This window comes from Glycine max, chromosome 4 (genome assembly GCF_000004515.6).
Source record: "Glycine max cultivar Williams 82 chromosome 4, Glycine_max_v4.0, whole genome shotgun sequence".
In the NCBI taxonomy this organism is placed as follows: Eukaryota; Viridiplantae; Streptophyta; class Magnoliopsida; order Fabales; family Fabaceae; genus Glycine; species Glycine max.
In genome coordinates this window covers 43,539,426-43,558,195 of record NC_016091.4, presented here as the reverse complement: position 1 = coordinate 43,558,195, position 18,770 = coordinate 43,539,426, and the positions used below count along the sequence as shown (strand labels likewise).

Below are 18,770 nucleotides of genomic sequence, written 5' to 3'. Positions count from 1 at the left end.
AAAAGAATATCTGAATGTGGAGGTGAGGTTGGGGGTGTCGTCATGAGTATACACAACTGAAACAAATAAGATTAGCATGACATGTCAGTAATATAAACATAAATGTCATTATGATCATAAATGTATGACAACATCAATTTGAACATGTCAGTTATATAAACATAAATGTCAGTTAAACAAACAAATGAAATCTACATTAAGTTGAAAAAATTCAAGTACATAAATGTATTACAATTATGAAATAGGTCATATACATTACCAGTAAAAACATAAGCAGTTATGTATGATTATTCTCCCATAAACCTTCATGATGATCATTTCGAGTTACATGTACAACATCATCCTGATCTATGCCATTTATGACGGGCATTTGTTGACAGAAGGTTCGCATGTCACTGACATCAACTGATGAACCATCACAATAGTCACTGATAGAAAATTTTCTCCCTTTTAGAACCACTGACCTTCTCGAGTCAAACGAATCTTGGACATAAAACATTTGTCAAGCTTGCATTGCCATGATGAATGGGTTGTCATTGTAACCGCCCTTTTCGAGGTCTACTAAAGTAAAGCCTACTTTGTCTTGGCGTACTCCCGTATTTCCATTAACCCATTGACAGTTGAACACATGCACTCTAAATTCACTGTAATCAAGCTCCCAAATATCTTTAATGACGCCATAGTAAGGCATGGACGCGTGAATCAAATTATTATCAGAAACACTACTAAAGTGATCTGACTAATTGTCAACACTAACCCCATTGTTCTGCATGCTACTTCTTGCATCCTGTGACTTTGTGTAGAAAGAATAGCCATTGATATCATATCCCTGCCAGGTGGGAACATTTAGATTTGGACCAATAGCTAACAATCTTAGTGTCTTCGAAGCACTATCATTAGCAAATATGGTGTGTCTAAACCAGTTAATGAAAGTTCTATTGTGTTCTTGCAACAACCTCATCTTGTTAAATTTAGGGTGAGTATCTGAGACATGTTGTTTATGACAATCTATGTACGTGATGACCTCTGTTGTGTTGTTTAGTACATATAGATGAGCTTGGGACAACTGTTACCGATCCATCGTTACAACATTAAATTCTCGTGTACCCCTACCTTGAGTTGTGGAGTCATGACGACTTTGAGGAATCCCGACTGGTGATGCATTATATATATACTCTGAGCAAAACTCAATTGCTTCTTCAGCAATACATCTTTCAACAATGCTTGCTTCTGGTCGATATTGATTCTTTGTATATCCTTTCAACACCTTCATGTACCACTCAACCGGATACATCCAGCATAAATAAACAGGGTCCTCTTCAGCAATACATCTTTCAACAATGCTAAACATCTAGATCGCACCAATATGGGAGATCAAAGAATATGGACCTTTTCTTCCAAATGTTCTTCGCAAACAAGTCCTTTTTTTGTGTCTTACCAAAGATAGTTACAATGTCTTTCACCCGATCATAAACATCATGTCCACATAAAAATCTTCTGTGCCTTGTATATACTGTCTTCTTCCCATGTGTTAGCTGGATGTAACAAGTGTTTTTTTCACAAATAGAAATTGTGTGGTGTCCTTTGACATTATATCCGCTCAAATTATCATAAGCCGGAAAGTCGTTAACAGTGAAAAATATCATTGCACGTAACCTGAAGGTGTCTTGAACATTCGCATCATAGACATCAACCCCGTCTACCCACAATTTCCTCAAGTCTTCAATCAAGGGATTAAGATAAACATCAATATCATTTCCTGGTTTTTTTGGACCCTCTATCATCATAGACACCATTATGTATTTTCGCTTCATGCACAACCACAGAGGAAGGTTATAAATCATTAACAAAACCGACCATGAACTATGGTTGGTGGTCAAGTTACCGAAAGGATTCATTCCATCTGAAGCAAGATCAAGCCTTAGGTTTCTTGGATCCTGTGCAAATTCTAGATACAATCGATCAACTGTCTTCCATTGTGGAGAACTAGCAGGATGTCGGAGCAGCCCATCCATTATTCTTTCATCTGCATGCCACCTTAAATTTTTTGCATCGGATGCACTGCCAAACAATTTCTTAAACCTTGGTATTATTGGAAAATATCAACATACCTTTACTTGATGACTACTGCTTGTGGATGCACCATCATTGCATTCCCCGTCGTTGACTTTGTAGCATGATACCCCACACGTGGTGCAGTTACACATTTCTACAAACTCATTTCTGTAAAGAATGCAGTCATTAGGACATGCATGGATTTTTTGGTACTCCATGCCGACGGGACATAATATCTTCTTTGCCTCGTAGTGACTCTTGGGTAAAATGTTATCTTCAGGAAGCATATTCTTCAATAACATAAGCAACTCAGTGAAGCTTTTGTCACTCCACTCAAATCTGGCCTTCAAGTTCACCAAACCTAGCACAGCTGATAACCAAGTGAAGCTTGTGCATCCCACATACAATGGCTTCTTGGAATTTGTTTGTAAATTATCATAATAATGTGCATGAACATCCCGAAAACCCTTTTGGCCAAGATCATGTATCATGTCTTCCATTCGATCTCCGCTTTGTACATTAACCAACTCAGGTTGAGATGTTGTTGACACGTGAGGCAATTCATCATGCCATATCCAATTTGTGTAACTCAGGCTAAACCCGTCACATATCAAATGTGATCTAATGTCATTCAATGACTGACGTCTCCCATTCACACATTTGACACATGGGCAAAAATATATTGCAGCTAAATCTGGTGCATTTTGTTCGGCAAATGCCAAAAAATCTTCAACCCCCTTTTCATAAACTTTGCTTATGCGAGGTGCTCTAATCCAACTTTGATCCATGGTTGTTGTTCTGTAATACTAGGTATGTTATCCTATATGCATGATAATCTCACTTTTTTCATAAAAAGGTGTGGTCCTATCCCATTCAGGAACTTTTTTTTAAGTCATTCATATGTACAAGTTAAGTACGATATGGTTAGTTTGATTAAATTTCGGCAGCATTTCACATTGGTCTCCAAGTGCACAAAATGAAACAGGTCACATGATTTGACCACGTTCAAGTATGCACCCGGAGAACAAAGCGATATGCAGTCAACCGAAACTTAATCAAATATAACACAACGTACTTAACATATATCTATGAATGAAGTAAAAAAATGCTCCCAAATTGTGCAAACGAACAATTCAAGATCTAATATAGTGATTAATCGAAACTGTCTGTATTAATCACTGTATTGAAGCTTGAACGGGAAACTAAGGGTCACTTAGCATGCACATAATATTAATATTTAAGAATTTACATATTTGAAAAAATGTAATATCCACATAAGAATAAGTATGACATACATACCTGGAAAGATACGTGTAACAATAACTATCACTACGGTGATGGCAGGGAAAATTGTATGAGGTTATGTTTAGTCAACGAAGAACGATAGAAAACTGCCTTAACTTCCTTTGTCAGTGAAATAGAAGTACCTACAATCAATCCCAAACACTATAATTAGGTGACATACTAAAGCAGTTATATAAACATTGTTCATGCATGTTATTAACAAAAAGGAATACGACTTGCAGGAAAGTCAATTATGGCCTTGAGGCACCTCATGTCAAATAAGTAATGTTGAGCATGCTACGTGACAATATATAATGTTTCTAAAATGATGAAATATGTGAAATATAAAAATGGCTACAAGGGGTTAAGATACTATACTTGTAAAGCAACACACTTGTTTTATCCTTAATTGTTCTAAAAAATTATGAGTAATTAATGTAGTAGGATCCATAGATTCTAAGTCGCAATGTGCAGCCTACAAAGTGGTGTTTAAAAAACTGTAAGTTTCCCTCTAAAATTACAACATACAAGACACAGATTTGTCTTGGCGTAGCTAAGATACAAGAGACATATTTGTCTTAGCGTTTTGCATAACTTTGCAATGTGTCATGATGAGGATGACCAAGTTACAATGCCAATTCACATATGAACTAAGTGCAATGGGTGAATTAACATGTGTGGCGGGAATTAAAGGATCTAAATATAGGAGATACAAACATTAATATTTTGCAAAAAAGGTAGAGGATAAAATGGAGGAATTCTGCACACTAACACTAGCAGGACCATCTCTTGGAATGACAAGATTTGTGAAGGTGTACAATTCATCATGTCCCATAGTGCCCTGCAGCAGCACTTTCCAGGAGTCGTATGATTTAAAAAAACAATGGAAGGGATGAAATTCAACGAAATTATTATCTTGAGAAAATTTATTAACACAAGTTTTTCGTGCTCATGTTAGGAACAAGGAGTAAATTGTCGAGGACCAAAGAAGTGTGTAAATAAACAGGGGAACAAAAATATGAAGAATAAATTGATTTATGAATAGAACTTGCCCATTCCCCATGACAACTTGATCAGATATACATAAGGGAGTGCTTTGAATTGGATTGCATGGCTAAGATATGACATGATGGATGGTGCAAAAGTCAAGAATCCAGATACCAAGTATCAAAGCCAGATAGTGAGGCCTGTAATGATTGTGGACATGCAGCAGTTGATTGCATGTGACTTTGGTCAACATTTCTACAATACTGGTGTGAAGGAACAACTTCAAAATATGGAAAGAGGCATTGGACATGGAATGGAAGCATTAAGATAGAGTAAGGATCATTGACTAGCAAAGGCAAAAACATAGCAAAAGGAAAAAGTGGGATATTAGAGGTCCCAGTCGTTGATGATAAGTGATAACAGATAGAGGCCTCGTGTCCTGTCTTGTGACATTTGTCAATGGAATGAAGACCAAGGCCAAAGCGTCCTTCACTTCATCCATGTGATTAGCCAAATCTGCCACCACAGTCTCAAGTTGCATTTTGATAGTCGCCAGTAGGAAACCCATAGCTAGCATATGTTTGAGCTTTCTGTGCCACCTACAACAGAGGTGGTTGAACTGAAGTTGGAGCTTGTGTAACATTTGCCTAGATCAACTTAGTCATAGAGAGATGCTTGTGCTTTGCCATTTGTGCTTTGTGAGCTAGTAGAAGGGATTCAATCTCTGTGATTGAAATTGGATCTGGAAAACTTAGCAGAGAGGTGACAAATGAGTCATATTCATTGGGTAATCCACCCAAAACAACATCTAGGTGATGAAGAGGAGAGACAGGGTAGGGTCTCCAATAGGCGCTAGTGCACCAGAAATGAATTTCACATTTTGAAACATTCATCTCAAATGCACCCAAGTGTAATTAAACCAAACACTACCTAAAAGTCATACAAATAGTGATTGTTGATTGATTGATGATGTAATTGTTTTTTACACTGACAATGCATAGCAGTTATATTCATATAAGCACTAGTAATCGTTAACACTTATTGTAATCTTGCAGAAGCAACATAGTTGACCAGATGAAAATATAATGACCATAACTCCAAAAAGATAAAAACCAAATGAACTCTGGAATTAATCAAGGATTCATTCAGGATATTCTATAAAACACAAATTACACTAGTTTCTACAGTACATAGAACATTTTGCAGCATCAGACAACTGCATGAAGACAAATGATATAAGGTGCAAAATAATTGATCAAGATAAAATGCAGAAATATATAACATATTTACTAGCATGGTTATAGTCATCACTCATGACACATTGTTACTATAGACAAAAGACAACATTAAACACTGAACTAATGAAAATAGTGGTCAAAAGCGGTTCATCTGGTCATCTAGGCTGGGCAGAAAATAGACACACTGCCTCAGTCAGCCTGAGGGAAGCAAGTCAGATGATATGCCTAATGGGACCAGATCTTGCAATTTCAAATAACATGCCAATTTACTCTAACTTTAAATACTCAGTAGTCAACAATATCTAATATAAAGGAGTATTCTGGTCTACTAACAGCATCTGAACTTAAAATTACCCAGCAATCCAAGAAAATGCCCTAAAAATAGAATCTGAATTTTTCTGTTGCGTGTCTCGCAATCTAGAAGTCAAAGCTCCCTTTATCTTGTAATTTCCAACATCTTTATTCCTAGCCACATCTGTTTTGGACTAAAACTATTGACTTCCCCCTTTATCTCTAGTTAGATATAAAATCATTCATGATCCCTCATTGAATATCTTGTGCTTTTAGGAGAGCTGATATGCGACATAGTATTAAAGACTTAGGAGTTTCATCATCACTGCCCAAAGGTAGGGTGGACTTTTGTAACCCAAAAGGCTCATGTGTCAGTGGGTATAAGATTCAAATCATTACGAGCCTTCACGTAACAATTAATGCTTTAGGAGAGTTAGTCTATGGCATCTCCATTTAGTCATGTTCATTAGCTTAAAGTTATCCTGCATGGAAGGATTTGGGTTAGGAAGAAAATAGGATAAAATAGATACTTTTTTCTTACCCCCACCATCACACTCTATGATTTTGTTCCAAAATTGCCACCACATGCTACCCTCACTATCATAACTGCTATTACTATTATTTTGTGCATCTTAAACATTGTCATGATTGTCACCATCATTACTATAATCATTATTATTGCTACCATCACAATTGAGATCATCACTGGTCCTATCATCATTGTCATTATGTTACCATTGTCATCATTCCCACATTATTAATACCATTATTGTTGTCATGATTACCACTATCATTATGTCATTCAATCACCATTGTTATGATCATTGTTGTCACTATGAGTCATGAAAGTTATAAGGGAGTATTTATTATAATATTTATAGCGGATTAATATGATCTACTTAATTAATTTATATTCAAAATATACTACAACAATGATATATAGAGAAATTTAAAATTATGTACTCAGATATGCGTTCTTGAAGTAACGAAATTTTCTTCAATCAATCTTCTACTTTTCAAGTTTATTATTAACATACAATTTATATTACTATCTATTAGATTTTCTTGTATGCTCTAGGAAAGGATAAGAGCTTATCTTGCTTATAGGTTTTCCTACTCATATTGTTATGAACACCTAATAAGCATTTAAAAGTGTGTGTAAAACATTACTTGTCAAATAATTGAATCTATATTGTAAAAAGGCCAGACATTTCATTCTATACAAGACATGATGAGAGAAGAATAAATACAAGTTATTGATTGATGAGTGTAAAAGAGCACAGTTCATGATCAAAATGTTTTTGAAACACTACTTGAGAAATAGAATTAATGAACCAGAGGAATGAAAAATCATCTCGATGACCTGCATATAAAATGTTTTAGGAAACTGCTTTAAACCATGTCTCTAGCTGTGGGGGAAGTCAGAATGGTTTTGGAGCTACTCAGGAAATGGACCTTTGCAATCTCATTTGGGTTGTTACTCGTTTTCAAGTTCAAGTATAGAGATATAGCAAATGGAAAACATCAATCTATCCACACACACATATGATGCTTATGACTACCCCTGCCCCTAACCTCTTATACTACTTTTAAAGAAATTGCAGAAAGTTATTTTTAAAAAGATTTAAATTTTTAAGGAGTGCTTATTTATGGTTTACTAAAAAACAAAATCATAAATATGACAGGAAGGATGAAATTAAGGTTGAAACTTGGTTTGATGTTGCCGGAAAGAATGGAACACGAAGAGATTGGATAGTCAGGGACCATTACACCAAAGAGATCATAGCTAAAGCAACCAGGTGCAATGATTTATCCTTTTTAGTTTAAGAAATACTAACAACACACTCTCTAACAATATACTCTCTCAAACATTTTCCTTATAACATATTTTCTAATGTTAGTTAACACACTCTTATAATAAGTAGCGGATTCACAAAATTTTGCAGTATTTTCCAATATATTTCAACCACAAAAGTAGTGTTATAAGAGTGTTAGTGTTAGTAACATTTCTTTCATTCCTAGCTTATCTTCATTGGGTATGGTTTGACCCTCCCAATTATTTTGTAATTCTCTGTTTCTTAATATATATATATATATATATATGGATGGGCTGTTGAGATTAGGGTGCCAACATAGTTGGGATGTAAATCTCCACATCTACTTAGCCCCTCTCCGATCTCTTTTATCTAAAAAAAAACATTTCTTTCAGTTTTCATAATTACTAACTAACCCATAATATTTGCTCCATTTTCTGTACTTTCCTTGATGTAGCACATGGGCAATCGTGAATCGAGAAAAAAGAAGATTATGTAAGATACTTGAAGAAGTTAGGCAACAACTTGTTACTTTCTACTTTAATAGGTTTGCCATCGCCAGAGAAGAAATAGATCATCAGAAGATACAAAAGCTCACTGATGCCACTACTGAGAGTTTTCGATTTGGTGTGACTGTAAGCTTGATAACAAATTTTTAGGCTCAATAATAATAATCTGATTTTGATTAATTAACACTTCACTTGATTCCCTTCTTTCTCAAGGTCTAAAAAATTTTAGTCCCATATATGGATCATGGTTACATCATTTTATATTTATATTGACTTTTTTTATATCTGCATGCAAACCAGCCAGGGAGGAACGACATGGATGTTAACCAGCATGTTAACAAGGCATAAAACATGTTTTATATCTTGTAATAAGGCATAAAACATGTTTTTTTTCCTAAGAGACTAAGAGAAGGCTTTGGCTTCTTTGAAAAAAAGAAAAGAAAAATAGCAGGCTCATGGCTCTTAATAGACCTTATTTAGGGAAAAAGAAATAGAAGGTAAACAAATAGGAAACAGGGGGATGGAACATATTAATATTTTGAGGGATCAAATTCGTGTACTTATATACAGTTTATGTCCAATCAATAAACCAATTGATCTTCTGACTTTAGATCTACAATTTACTTGGACAACAGGACCTGGGTAGAAGTATACATCTAGTAGTAGCTAGGACCTAAGTACAAGTATACATCTAATAATTTGATCTTCTTACCTACAAACAATTCTTTGTGATTTTCAGGGCTTATTTTTGAAACTTACAGCTTCCTCCTAGGATAATACATGCATGTTCCACCTTCAATGATTAAAGTTGACAATCTCGTGTGTGTTAGACTTATGGTTGTTGAAACTACAACTAAGTGAAAAAAATTTCTTATCCAAGAATAATCAAAGGAAGAAGCAAATAATAGAAGACAAGAACAAAAAGCTTTGAAGTGTGAACAGAAACATTAAAAACTACACTGTTATAAACATTACCTATAATGGGGCTCAGCTTCACCTGAATCTGTTGCGGAGTAGTACAAGACCCACAACCACTGCTGAGACACAAGGGCCCTGACTAGAGACAAAACTTGAATGTATGAATGAAGGAATATAAGCATTACAAATGAACATGAACATATGAACCAAATGCAGACTCTGGTATAAAACTTACCTAAATTGGGGCTCAGCGTTGTTGGAGGGCACAAGATGAAAGAACGGACAAACGACACGTTTATGGAAAGCAAACCACCAGTGAAAGCAAACCTTGGAGCGCGCGGCACGACAAACGGCAGAACATATGGCATAGGAGAACGGATGCTAGCTAGGGCACGTAGTGAATGGGAGTAGTGAAAGGTGTTTCAATCACCTGCATAGGCGCCAAATAACACGAAACAACAATCACATGTCCACCACGTGCAACCAGTAACGATACAAAGACGGTTTTTGGGACAACACCGTCTTTGTATGGTAATCAGATAATTACAAATTTTCCATTGCATGGGGCTACGACGACGAGTTTGCGGAAACAACGTTGTTGTGTTGCTCTTAATTACAATTATGTCACCGCCACACTTTCTAAGACGGTCATTTATAACCATCTTAGAAGCACCGATGTAAAAAACACCTTTTTTAGTAGTGGAAGAAGATGGTTAGAGCTCATGTACTAAGAATAATACAAGTTGTATTGTAATATATGAGTTAGTTGCAAAAGCGGTTATGGTAGTTAGGCGGTTAGGAGCTAGCCATGTCTATAAAAGTTGAACCATGTAGAGTCATCCTAATAATAAAAACGAGAATTTTCTCTTCTTCTCTCTTGAGTTTTCTCCCTTTCTCGAATTCTCTCTTCTTTCTCAGGTTTGTGAAGGAAGATTCTGGGGATTGCTTGAGTCTTGAACCATCAAGTAACATTGATGCTTTCATTGCTTGGCCATGGCACGGTACACGATCGAAGTCGTCTTCATCGGAATGCATGGAGGATGCCATCGCTAAGCTAGCGACTTCGCACAACTCCTTAATGGCATTGCAAGCTTCGCTCAACACATGGAGGACCTCATCACACGCATTGCGAATCTGGAAACGAATTTTCAGGTTCCAATTAATAAATAATGTCACTAAGTATTATTGCTCTTAACGCTAGTTGGTTATTTTATACCTACCAACCGTACAAAATGTTTGCCAGCACGTATGCTATAGGAAGTTGCTTAACTACATGCTAAAGTGGAAACAAATAATGAGACAAATAACAATAGCTCCAACCTTGAAAGCATTTAATGTTTGACAATTTCATACGAGAAAACTATCATTCTTGTAAAATATCTCTCAATTTCAAACACCAAAATAACTATTTACTTGTTGAATCTCATTGAAGTCCAATACAAAATTGCATTAGATAATAGTAATGACAAATATAAAATCTGTAATATAATTGCAACATTATTCATTTTGTATCAATCAAATGAAAGAAAATATAGAATAAAGGAATAAGGAAAATGGTACATTTTTATTTACGAAGAAAGAGAGGGAAATTAGTATACAGAAACAACAAAATATTTATCTTTCTATAATTCTTAAATTCAAATTTTAAAATTTCCCCTCATCTATCTTTCTTCTTTTCTCTTTATGTTGTACCAAACAATTAGTTTTAGACTTGTGGTTTGTCTTTACTCCACTCAGTTTTTTCATCAAAATTGATTTAATGGAATCTATAAGTTAGTTTCTACATTTATTTTTTAAAAAAACTTCAAATAACATTTCATACTTGGAACATTATCAATATATTATATTTATTAAATTTAATAAATATATTAGATTTCATAAATATTATTAATTAATTTCTGTTACATATCAATAATAATAAAAATATATATGTGTTTGATTTACATATTTTGTTTAGATTAATTACTTTATCCTTCAATTGCTCCTAAAATCACTCACTCAAATCACCCACTACTATTTTACATACTCCTACCTGTCATATTGCCCACTAAAATCACTCAATCATAAAAGCAAATAGTAACATGTTTTAGCTTTCTGTTTATTATTATTATTTGTTGAAATATACTGTGACCGAATTAAGACTCGGAGAGCAAAAGTCCAATACTAATCAAAACTTTAAATGTTACAATTAAATTTCAAATCCTATACTTAGTCATTACTATTGTTATCTGATCTAGATCTGTTTTGGATTGTACTGAACTTCAACACCTGTTGAATTGAGTCTTGACACGACACGTAGTTTATGTAGTAAACCACAAAAGAATAAGATAACTTTTCAGTTTTCTGTTGTGTTTTTTTTTTAATATTTCTAAATCTTCTCATTAATTTTCTTACTTCTTTTGCATATAAATATTGGTTAGTTTTGTTAAGACAGTAAATATACTTATTTAAATTTAATATCTTCTTTATAACACAATAGAAAAAAATTGTAAGAGAATATAGTATTATTGTGATTTTAGTTTTTATATATTCTTTGATCAAACATGATCAAAGCCCGTATACATTCATATTATGAAATTGGTCCTCGACACTCTCAAATAAATACTCCACTCCTTAATGTAGCTTCTTGTTTTTATAACTTTAAAAAATATGATAAATTTTAAGAGACAGAATTAAATTTACATATTTTCTACTACTCCTCATTAATTATCTTTTAAGGTTGTTACTTTGAAACCAAAAAAGATAATAAATTTTGTTGATTCTATTGTGGAATTTTTTATTTTTATCCTCTTTTTTCCACTCCATATTAAATAGATGTGTAAATTAATTAAAATCATGTAAAAAGTAAGATTATAATTGATATAATAATAATAGTTAATGTGATCTTAAATTTTACAAATGAGAGATAAAATTAAAAAAAGAAGGGAGTAATATTTAAGCATTAAATTCCTCCATATTAAAATATATAAACTTTGCTTGTCCAAACATAAATGGATTAAAAATATTTTTATCATTGTGTCGTCGAATGTCTCCAAGATACATAGGAATATAAGCGTTTCGGACTCTCATTCGACATATTATCTCTAACTATTCAATTATTTGAATATATTATAATCTCCTTATTTTGTGAGAGATATTCAATTATCTCTAAACTATATTTATTTAGTAGCTATTATTCATAAGCTAATAATTCTTTTACGAGAGCTATTACAGCATAACATCTCCTAAAAATAAGGACTCATAGGTAGCATATTTCATCTCACCCTTTTCATTTTCACTCTTTTCATACTCACTCATACTAATTCTTAAGTAATGTACTTACTAGAATGTCTAAGTCTTTATTTTATAGATTCCCCTCTTATCCTTTTAAAAAAAAAAAAGAACTTCTAGTCTAATAAGTGAGATCTAAAAGTCTACCTTATTCACATTCACTTGATGCGATGCGTTTTGGATTTTAGTATATATATATATTATAAATGCGTTATGATAAAAGCAACCAGGTAGCTTACCGTTGCTTCAGTTGGTGGTTGTTTGACCTGTGTTTTAATTCGTTCCCTTTGAGGAGCAAACAAATTGATCAGACACTTCCAATTTCAAAAGAAAACCAAGGTTGGGACCAGTGAGTGAAAATTAGGTCAGAACCAGATTATGGAAATTGTGATTTCCTTGATCATACTCTTTGTGGGGATAGCAATTTTGGTGGTCATCCATGTCTGCGTCGTGGGGAGGGCCTTCAGAGGGAACAACAACGAAGAAGAAGAAGAAGGTACTCATCGCAGCATCAATGCCATGAAGAGAATGTTTGGCGGCGACAGCGTTGGTGACCTGAAAAACCTTCCTTGCTTTCCTTATGAAGAGCCAAAAGAGAGTACTAAAGGGTGTTGTGGCCTAGTGGATTGTGCTGTTTGCTTGGAGAATTTCAAGGTTGGTGATGTGTGCAGATTATTGCCCAATTGCAGCCACAGCTTCCATGTGCAGTGTATAGACTCATGGATACTGCAGACACCCGTTTGTCCCATTTGTAGAACATGGGTTCATTCACCAGTTGTGAGGGAACAAAGTGTTGTTTCTGAAAGTTTAGAAATTGTAACGGAATAGAACACATACATGTGTATGATTAGTTGAATTTCAGCACCCCAAATTTGCCTTTGTGTCAGATTTTTATTTTTTTTATCAGCAAAGAAAAGTAAATCAAATTTACGCACGGTTAAACCAACCGAGCCATACCCGTTATATCAAATTTGCCTTTGTGGATGTAATTTACCATCTCATCTAAATATTGTTCTTACACACATGTTTTCAATGTTTCATATATTTAACTCTAATTATTCTTATTAGATTAACACAATAATTTCAGTTCTAGGGTCAATTTAATTCTGTTGAAATTGCTATAAATTTTTAGAATATTCTTAAATATAATATGTATGAAAATAATAGAATATCCTAGAACTATAGAATATGGTAGAACAATCTAGAACTATAATGTGTATGAATATGGTAAAACAATCTAGAACTATAAGTCTATGTATAAGATAGAAGAATCTAGAACTATCATGATACTAATCTATCATGAAAACTCTAGAAAGACCTAAAGTAATGTAAAAACATTCACCATTGAGAGGTTGGTGACTTGAACTTATAAATAAGCAATTGGTATGTTGTAATTGACAATCCAAGAAATCAATGATATAGCTTTCTTTCTAAAACAATTCTCTAAAACTATCAACTATCATCTAATCAACTATCAACAGATTCAAATTATGCAATGGATCAACTACCAGTATTATTTTTGTTTTCTGGTTGGTGTGTGTGAAATGCTTATCCTTCCAGACAGCTGGGTATCGTGGACAGATTTTCAGCCGAAGGAGTGAATGTTTCTTTGTCTTTTTCGTCCTATCATATCGAATGGACGCAAGTACCGTTGCCTGTTTGGGGTTGGTTTTATTGTATTTTGGACAGTATCAACTATGATGAGGATTGGTACTTGTACACTATCTTGAGATTTTTCGTCATTCCCCCCATCTGCTAATAACGTAGATAAATCATTATCTTATCTTTAGCTAACTGTATATCGATATAATAGATAATGCTCTTCGAAAATATTCCGTAGAAAATTACAATTTCCTATTCCTTATACTTTTCGCCATCCTGTCAATATACTTATACAGGGATTAATCATTATCTGGTGACTTGTCTTTGTCTTAGTCAATTGTATATAGACATAAAACGCTCTTTTGCAACTATTCAGTAAAAATATACAGTATCCTAAGATAAATCATTATCTTATATCTATGACATATTAAACTATATATATATATAACTTTTTAAAAAGTATTATCAATAAATTTTAACCTTGAAATTTTTTTAAAATGTAGTTTGACACAACACTTTTAAAAAAAGTAAGAGTATCTTCCACTTATTTTCTTATTTTAACATCAAGTAACTTAAATTTATTAAAAAAATTAAATATGGGATTTACTAATTATGTCTTTTTAAGGGGAATAATTTATAATATTGTTATATTTAGATCTAATTTTGGGTTTGATCTAGTTTCGAAGAAGAAAGCCATCTGAATCAAGCTAATTGGTTTTTCTTAAATTGATTGGTTTGCTATTAATTAAAGGACCCAATTGTAAGTTCCATATTTTTGAACTATTTCTTTTAGTTTTAATACTTTAATCGCTTCACAGTATTGTAAAAGTTTCGTCTAAATGCTATAACATTCTTAGAGTGAAATAATCTTCCTTATTCTTTTTTTCTTTTTTCAAAGTTATGATTGCAGACTATTAAGAATCAAGATGAGTAATATCTTTAAAGGCTGAAGGATCACCAAAACAATATAAAATTCGGTTAACAGCTTCAGAAAATTAGTACTACTCGGTTAGTGGGGGAGTTGGACCAAATATGTTGAGGGATCATAATATATATTTAAAATTATTAAAGGTATCATACATAAGAAAATTATCTTTATCCTTGTTTTTTGTAACATAGATCTGCCACTATTGCCAGCAACAGAACTTGAAGAAAGGTCACATACAAGGAGATGAGGATTAAAGAAGTCACAAATAAGGCATTTGATTTTTAGAAGTCTAAAAGATTAAAAGAACAATATTCTTCACCTACATTAAATCAACAAAACAAGGGGAAATCAAATTAATTAACATGAGAAGAGTCAGCAACTAATAAATAAAGATAATGGAGAAAATCACGAAAGGGGTCTAGAAGAGTCTTTTCAAGGGGGCCTCTAAGATGGACTTTGTAAAATTTGGTCCATCATGTCCATTAAATATAAAACATGGAATGTTATTAAAAAAAAACATGAAACATGATACTAGTGATATTTTATATAAACGATGAGGATGAATTGAATGTAACTTGTAATACCGGCTATACTGACAAGCATAGAAATTTTGCTAATTAATCCCTATACAAAATAAGGCATTTTAGGTGTTTTGCAAAAAGAACCCATGCTGTATGAAGAAACACTGCATGGTGAGAACCTGGTTATCTATCAATTGATTCTTATCAGTTCGTTTGATGCAATCCAATCCACTTTATCAAAGACTTCTTAAACTCAATTTGAATTTCACTCATTTTTCTTTCCATGTCCATGACAAATTGGCGTAAATAATTTACTTAAAACCATACATAATAATACAAGTTCGGTATAGTTTGGTTGAGATTCAAAAATGAAAACTAAAACTCAATAGAACAGATAAATTTTTTATCCAATAAACAAACGTTAAACTTAGGGTTATTTAAATGAATTATACCTTTAAATTCTTTTTAAATTAACAGATAAGTATTTAATTATCTGCCAAATGCTTCCTAGATTAGTCAATTTTTTTTCAGGCTTTACGTTGATTCTTCAGTTAGGAAATTCCTATTTGGAACCGGTGGGCAGGTAGAAAATGGAGAAATGCAACTCAACTGCACTATTTGCCAGACTGGTTCATAGAAAAGCATGCCCACCCAACCCTAAAATGAAAATAAGAACAAATAATTCGAGATTGTAAGTCAAATTTTAAAGCCAGACAGCACCTAATAATGCAGAATTCAATTAAAGTACAAGCACTCAATAACTTCTAAAGCATATATTCAGGAAATAACAGAAAAGTCATGTCCCTATGTTCTTCAATTTCCTTCCTAACAAGGCATAGTTTTCATCTCCTTCGAAGAGCTCAAACACCCAAGTCATAACGCATGCCATATCAAGCAACAATAACTAGCAGGTGGTTTAGTTCTTCTCGGTGTTGCTCTCCAACTCCCTTCTCAACTGAAGAGAGAAATCATCACTAACATCATCGTCATCCCAATCATCCTCCCACTGTTGAGTCACTTCTTTCCCTTCCTCCTTGTCATCCCACTCTGAAAGTTGTAAAACAATAAAGTGCAACAAAAATAAGAAACATTAGAATGACACCAAGACCCGAAACAAATCAAGTGGAATAAGCATTCTCTAATACCTGAAGAACTTTCAAATACCATCACTAGAAACAATAAAAAAAGAAAATGAAAATAAAATAATTCAAGTGATCAAATAAGTCCTAATAAGTGTTTATTACGAACGAGAAACAAGATGAACAGCATGAGTTAACTAATGACAGAATAATGCCTTGTCTAGATGTACTAAGGTAGTGTATAGTAGACATGTTAAAGCAGAATGGAATATGCTTAACATGAGTTTTAACTTATAATCCATGTTTAGTGCATTTTATAAATAAAACAGGACATGACGTAGGTGGCTTACAGGGTAGAGTCCCTGAAGTGTCTTTGTTAACTTGTTATTTAAGAGGAAAACTGCCCAAATTTAGGAGTTTTGATGACACAGCCATCCTTTTGAAATACAATTTCCCTGCTAAGACCACTATACCAACACACACTTAGTGTAGAGTATTCATGTCAAATATGTTGATCCTAAAAAGTAAATGCATAAATGGCCATTTCATTGTCCATTACTAAAGCCTTGGTGATTCAAAATTTAAAATCTAGGCTAGGTCATTTTTAACTATACATTTCATTCAAAGTTAAAACTTTGAAGTTAGAATAGAGGATGAAATGAGCCACAGACGTGTGGAACACCGGAAAAGGACATGACAGAACACAAGCTTCACTAGAAAATTCCTTTTTCTTCAATTCTAATAGTACAATGAAATTTATACTAAGGAGTAAGGACTACTAACAACAATAATACAGTTCAAAAACAATACAGTAGTACAAACTATTAACTATTAGGAACTGCATACAACATGTATTAGGTCCACTATGTTTATTATCTTATGTGTCTATGGATCAGAAACAAATAACCAATAAATTAAATTTCAGTAAAAAGATTCAGCTAGACATACTGTTTAATAATCAACTATTTATTAAACATATAGTTTGTACTATCTGGTTGATTGGCTCCAATCTTACCCATAAATATCTTTAACAGTAAAACAAAACATAGGTAGCAGAATAAATAGAGAAGAAAAAGAAAACAACAATTAAAGTGAAACCCTAATGCACCGAGTTCAAATCCGTGGTGGTGTATGTTAGAAATGATATAAAAAGCCATTTATGGGACTTCACTCATAAGCTAATTCCACTTGATTATTTCAAATTTGGTATTAGAATCAAATTTTAGATTTGAAGCAGTGTTCAAACGAAACCGGATTATACTTACTGGTCCGATTAAAAGTTCGGTTTGTTAGAGGCCAAGAAATTGTTGAAAAATAAACAGATGTCGATTCGAAAGATAAAACATGTTTAAAAAATTGGGAAAAATAAACAAAACAAAAATTGAAACAGAGGCAACGAGATTTGCGTGCGGAAAGGACAAGATTTACCTTCGTTGATTTCAAACTCTTCAAATTCGTCATCGTCTTCGAAGAGATCAATCTTGACGTCCTCAGTGGCTGCTTTTGGTTCGGTGGCCATGGACAAAGCCGAATCTGCAGTTATTTAAAAACCCTAAGTTCGTATATTCAATGAATTCATTCATAAAGAGAAGGGGCGAAATTAGGTTTGATAGAGGGTAATGATACGGTGTGGCAGTGCCATTAAAACAAACAGAGAAGAATTCAAACAATGAGAGTGAAAACAGTACCTACCGGCTGTGGAAGAACGAAAAGAAACAAAGAATAACCTGCTGTTGCTGCTTTTGAATGAAGTAACGTTCTCAGCACTCACAGCGCGGTTTTAGGCCTTTTGGGCCTTGGGAATATGGAAGTATATTGTGCCAATTATCTTAAGTGGGAGGGTTATTCTTTCTGCATTTCTTTTACCGCCCAGTCATTAAAGTGAAATGAATAAATTATTCTTTGCTTAAAATTGAAATATGCACGTCTCATCTTCTCCTTCGTGACACAACATTCATTTACTAATCTCTATTACATGGTCATAATCATTTTCCCTCCGTTCATCCCTCTCCTCCCGTTATTGTCATTGTCGTGAGTATTTCTATCTCTCCAACTATGTATTTGTTTTAATTTAACTACTTTAAATCATACGGATTGACAATCCGTACAATGATATAAAATGAGAATCCATATGATATGATCATATAGATTGACAATCTGTCTGGATCATACGAATTATCTGTATAATTCATATGGATTGAGAATCCATATAATCCATACCGATTGTCAATCCATATAAATCCGCCGTATGTATTATACATATTCTCAATCCAT

General features: G+C 33.5%; 2 protein-coding genes across 4 annotated transcripts; one reads left to right on the top strand and one right to left on the bottom strand.

The window, feature by feature from the left end:
• Positions 1–12,744: 12,744 nt before the first annotated feature.
• On the top strand, positions 12,745–13,194 carry LOC102662620 (RING-H2 finger protein ATL56). Its single transcript, XM_006579235.3, has one exon. The coding sequence runs from the start codon at positions 12,745–12,747 to the stop codon at positions 13,192–13,194; it is 450 nt and encodes a 149-aa protein (XP_006579298.1).
• A 2,905-nt stretch (positions 13,195–16,099) lies between these two features.
• On the bottom strand, positions 16,100–18,383 carry LOC100306674 (protein DSS1 HOMOLOG ON CHROMOSOME V). Of its 3 annotated transcripts, none has more exons than XM_003523025.5 (3): positions 18,185–18,383; positions 17,925–18,029; positions 16,100–16,464 (listed from the first exon to the last, which is right to left on the bottom strand). In XM_003523025.5, the coding sequence occupies exons 2-3, from the start codon at positions 18,013–18,015 to the stop codon at positions 16,334–16,336; spliced, it is 222 nt and encodes a 73-aa protein (XP_003523073.1). In that variant the 5' UTR covers positions 18,016–18,029; positions 18,185–18,383; the 3' UTR covers positions 16,100–16,333. The 3 variants fall into 3 exon arrangements, with proteins under 3 accessions (XP_003523073.1, XP_006578623.1, XP_006578622.1); XM_006578560.4 differs by having other exon boundaries at positions 18,224–18,348; XM_006578559.3 differs by having other exon boundaries at positions 18,189–18,343.
• Positions 18,384–18,770: the final 387 nt, after the last annotated feature.

Excerpts from the sequence above, each read along its gene's own strand:
- LOC100306674 (XM_003523025.5), bottom strand. The coding sequence starts at position 18,015 with ATGGCCACCGAACCAAAAGCAGCCACTGAGGACGTCAAGATTGATCTC. Across the intron at positions 16,465-17,924 it reads AGAGTTTGAAATCAACGAAG|AGTGGGATGACAAGGAGGAA; the intron begins GTAAATCTTGTC and ends TACAACTTTCAG.
- LOC102662620 (XM_006579235.3), top strand. The coding sequence starts at position 12,745 with ATGGAAATTGTGATTTCCTTGATCATACTCTTTGTGGGGATAGCAATT.